Source organism: Mus caroli, chromosome 2 (genome assembly GCF_900094665.2).
Source record: "Mus caroli chromosome 2, CAROLI_EIJ_v1.1, whole genome shotgun sequence".
NCBI classification, from domain to species: domain Eukaryota; kingdom Metazoa; phylum Chordata; class Mammalia; order Rodentia; family Muridae; genus Mus; species Mus caroli.
The window spans coordinates 54,736,086-54,740,837 of NC_034571.1; the positions used below are offsets into that span (position 1 = coordinate 54,736,086).

At 46.9% G+C, this 4,752-nt stretch overlaps 1 protein-coding gene across 5 annotated transcripts in view; it reads right to left on the bottom strand.

Moving 5' to 3' along the window:
* Positions 1 to 4,540, bottom strand: part of Wdsub1 (WD repeat, sterile alpha motif and U-box domain containing 1) — a 30,441-nt gene extending 25,901 nt beyond the window's left edge. Inside the window, exons 1-2 of one of the 5 annotated variants that reach the window (XM_029474718.1) lie at positions 4,335 to 4,540; positions 87 to 507 (exon numbers count right to left, since the gene is read on the bottom strand). In XM_029474718.1, coding sequence (XP_029330578.1) covers positions 87 to 484 — 398 coding nt within the window. In that variant the 5' untranslated portion in view covers positions 485 to 507; positions 4,335 to 4,540. The remainder of the gene's footprint in view (positions 1 to 86; positions 508 to 4,334) is intronic. The other 4 variants (XM_029474719.1, XM_021155470.2, XM_029474716.1 and 1 more) reach the window with 4 other exon arrangements.
* Positions 4,541 to 4,752: the final 212 nt, after the last annotated feature.

The following is a 4,752-nucleotide window of genomic DNA, read 5'->3' on the forward strand; positions in this document are numbered from 1 at the left end:
AAAAAAAAAAAAAAAAAAAAAAAAAAAAAAAAAAAAAAAAAAAATCTTAACGGGATTCAAGCCAGGCAGGGTTTAAACAGCCATACCTATATAGTTTGTATGTCTGTGCATTCCACAAAGCAACGGATCCATCGGCAGCCCCTGACGCTAGGTAGGCAGAGTCTGGGGAAAAGCAGCAGACGCGCACAGGGCTGCCACCCGGCTGCTCCAACACGGTCAGGGTGTGTCCGCTGTGCGAGCTCCACAGCACCGTAGTCCCGTCTGTCGAGCATGATGCTAAAACGTGTCCTGAGGGTGAGAAACAGCAGCAGTGGACGGCATAGGTGTGAAACTTCAGCGGGGAGTACGGCAGTTCAGCAAAGTCACTTAGGGAGTACAGGCGGATGGTCTTGTCCAAGGAGCAGGTGGCCAGGAGGGCAGCCGAGAAGGCGCAGCAGCTGACGTCATCACCGTGATCAGCCAGCGTGTGAATCAGCCTCACCATGTTCCTCACACAAAGTAAACAGCCTGTGAGTTTTTAAACCAGTCAAAGTCACATGTCACCCTAGAAATCAGGGAAATCCAAGCCTGCGTAAAAGAATCTACCCCACAAAAGTCCAGTTTTTAAGGACAATTCATTACCTGGGATAATTTGGAGGTAATGATTAAACAACAAACCCAAGAGAGCCTGCTTCATTTTTGGAGCCTAAAAACCAGCTTTACCTCAGACCTATTAATGTCAACTCAAAAAATGTTACAACTTTTAACTGTATCAGCTGATCCCTCCACCAGAGAGCCAAGCTATTTGCTTCACAATATGATTTACTGATGGAGGGAAAAATCCCAAAGTCTCCTTCAAAATGTAGCTGTATTGAAAGCTGCCTTGTCATGGTCTGCACAAAGACACAAAAGGTTTGAGGCTTGGAAACCAAATGCTAATGGAGCAGAGTTGTCCAGACCACACACAATCCAGAAACACATTTTAAAAACCTAAAATCCAAATTCCTTTCCATAGCTCATAAAAACATACGGTCTGATCCCTTTTTGTAAATTTCAGCAATGTTGACTGATTTCATTTACAAATCTTTGGTGTTCCTGGTGTTTATTCTAAGGTAATTTTTTAGACTCAGTTTGTAATAATTACAGGTTTCATCAAGACATTTTCATTCTGTTTGTCTTTTTAAAATTTCTCCACTCTCCTTCCTGATCTCTGGATCCGTTCCTTCTGGAAATAACACCTTCTGCCTTCATGTTATGTGATATGTATACATATATATATATACATACATACACACACATATATATGTATAAAATATGTGTAGTGTGTATGTGTAGCATATGAGTGTTTGCCTGTATGCATGTTTATATTCATGCATGCGGCATCTGCAGAGAGCCAAAGACGGCCCTGGAACTGGAGGTACAGGCAACTGAACTGCTATGTGGGTGCTGGGAATCAAACCCAGGTCCTCTGGAAGAGCAGCCAGTGCTCCTAACCATTCTCTTCCTGCCATCCCTGAGCTTTCTGCTCTTACTGAGTCCTTTCTAATTTCATGACCCACATATCCCCACACAATTATGAGAATTAAGATCCAGAATCTTATCTTCAAATCCTCAAATCCTCAATTTTGTGTGTCTAGTTTGGAATACATGTGGAAGCCAGGACACTGGACAAGGGTACTGGGAACAGGGAGACTTTAAAGAGCAGAGTCTCAAGGGCTGCTCCATATACAGAGTACAGATGTTCGGGTACTGGGGCAGAAAGACTTAGTTTGGGAGGATGGAAGAGATGAGGGAAGGAGAGTGTGAACCAAAATGAAGGGTTCCAAGAGTCATGGAAACCCCGTTGAAAAATATAAAAGTTCTGAAGGTAGATAACTTTCAAGACTAGCTAATACTGCTCTAGACACATGCCTGGTGGGACTTCACCTATTTTTGTTACTTTTCTGTTGTGGCGAAGACACTATGACCAGGAAAACTTATAAAAGACTTTATTGTGGCTGGTGACTCCAGGGGATCAGAATCTGTCATCTTGCTGGGGGATATGGCGGTAGGCAAGCTGGCCTGCCACTGGAGCAGTCGCTGGGAGCTTCTATCTGATCACAGGCAGGAAGCAGAGAGAGCACTAACTGGAAATGGCATGGGCTTTTGAAACCTCAAAGCCCAACAAGTCCTCCAACAAGGCCTCCAACAAGGCCACATCCCCTAATCCTTATCAAACAGTCCCACCAACTGGGGACCAAGCATTTAAACAGACGAACCTAAGAGAGCCATTCTTGTTCAAACCATTACACTTCCATGGGAATTGTTGGTTGGAGAAGCCCCAGAGGTACCCCCAAACAGCACAGGCTCTTGCCAAGCCTTGGTTGTCCACCAGAACTAGATGACAAAGCTCTACTGCTGAAGGTTCCACATCTCTTGGTTCCAAGATACAAAGAAATGAAGCTACAAGTGACCTGGAAACCTCCTCCACGCTGGCTAGCTGTTAGTGCCATTGGTGCTATGGAGAGAAAAGACAACTCTTAACTAGCCGAGACTCTATGAACTATAATCATAACCTGCCAGGCAAGATGGAGCCACCATTGTAATAGTGGCACAGCTCTTAGGGAGACAACCAATCCTTCTCTGACTGGATTTGTGGACAGATGGGAACCAATGCCCAGTACTGAAAAACCTGTCTATAGCCTATGCCTAGAGAGGTCCTGGGGGAAACTTATTACTGTTGTTGAGCTTAATTGATGAAGAGTCAAACTGTCCTTCTAAGTATCTGTGCTTATAAGCAGCATAGCCAAATAAATGCTGCTCTCAGCCCTAGAGAAACCTCTCTTTGCAATCGACGGTGAATGCAGAGTCTCATGGAATTCAGTATAGATACTGAGGCTAAGGAAAGCTGAGGAATCAGCCCGAAATAAGATGTTTATAGCATCCCTTCTAAGGCTTAGGAACAACTGTAAGACAGGGAACCAAAAGACTTCAAAGGCAGCGGACAGAGGAAGTGCTCTGAAATCCCACTCATTAGATATAGCACTGCCACTGCAATCATAAACGCCCAGCAACCTCGTTACTGTGCTGAGCTCGCACAAGGCTGGCCCTGTCAAGATGGGGATCAGGGGAGTGGCTTATGAGGCACCACTACTTACTTCTGAACTATTGGCCAATGGTAGATTCTGGGAGAGGGAGGCATTGTGTTCAGGTATCCATGGCTGACCAGCATTTGTGTGAGTCCGGCTTATTTCACTTAGCAGGGTCATTTCTAGTTCCATCATTTTCCCACAAATATCATGATTTCATTTTTCTTTGTGGCAAAGTAAAATTCTATTGTGTATATGTACTGATTTTAAAAATTCATTTGTATCAGTTTAAAAAATCCAACTGGCGACAGTCACCTAGGCCAGTTCCATTTCTTGTCCTATGCAGCCCTGTACCGCACACAGTGCATGTATCTCTGTGGTAGAACTTAGACCTTTGGCTATAACAAGAAGTTGTGCAGGCAGGTCGCATGTTAGTCTTCTGCGAATGCTTCATACTGATTCCTGCAGCGGCAGCCCCAGTGTGCATTCCCACCGCCAGTGACCATAAAGAAGTAGGCACCCTGTCCACATTGCTTATCTCTGCAACCACAGCATGCAAGGCAGTGCTAGGTACCTAACGTGCTCAAATGAAACTCCGTTTCTAAATATAGGTGGGTTTGCTTTTAAATGTTACATATGAAATCTAGCATGGAATGATTTAGAAAGTAAAGCTTCCAAAACAAAAATCTAACAGTGGACAAACAGTATAATTAAAAATTAGTGCCGGGCATCCTGGCCTGAGCCTGTAACACCAACACTAGGGAGGCAGAGGCAAGACGAGGATCAGGGGTTCAAGATCACCTTCAGCTAAACAAGGAGGTAAAGCCTACCTAACTAGTCTCAGAAAGCCAACAAACGAATAACAATCGCGGCTGAAACCATCCCTAAGAAACAGATGTGGACCTCGACTTGTAAAATGGATAATCTCTTGTCTTCATCTAGTTTACGGAAATCTCTACAAATAAATAAGTAAATGTTTTCATTTTCATTTTCTTCCCAAAGTTCAGCAGCCTTCCCTCCAGGTCTATCATAGCCTCACAAAACAAAACAAGCAGAAACACTCCAACAGGTTCTCGGAAAACAAGCTCAGATGGAGCTTTCTGGAGCCGGTCCAAATCCCCAGAGTGCCAATGCAGCGAGAGACTTTCCGAACCGGCTCCGGCTCTCTCTCGGCGCGCAGGAGGCCGGGCGAGCCGGCAAGCCAGTGGGGTGTGCGTGACCGCAGCCCACCCGGTGGCCCGGTCCTGCCCCCGCCCCAACGCCACCTGGCGTGCAGCCCACACTCACTTCCCTCGCACCCGGACTGAGAGTCCCGCCTCCGGGCGGCTCCTCCCCTGCGCGGCTCCGGGGTCGAGGTCACGCACCTCCGGGTTCTGAGGTCACCAAGTCTGCACTGCCCCAGGCTCGGCCCCGGGCTGGGCCCCGAGCTGGGCTGCTGGGCTGGGCTGCTCACTAGGCAGAGCCGGACTCACTGGGTCACGTGTTAACGAACTGAGGTGGGCGTGGCTGCGGGGCAGGGAGAGCCGCGCAAGCCCCACCCCGCGCCCGTGCTCGCGCATGCGTGCCCGCGGCAGCTCCGGTAGGACGGTTACCTGTGGGCTTTGGCAGTGGTAATTTGCCTGGAAGTTGGTTTTTTTGCTTGTTTGTTTTGGGTTTTGTTTTGCTTAATGGTCCAATTGGGACTATATCATACTGCCGAATGGTA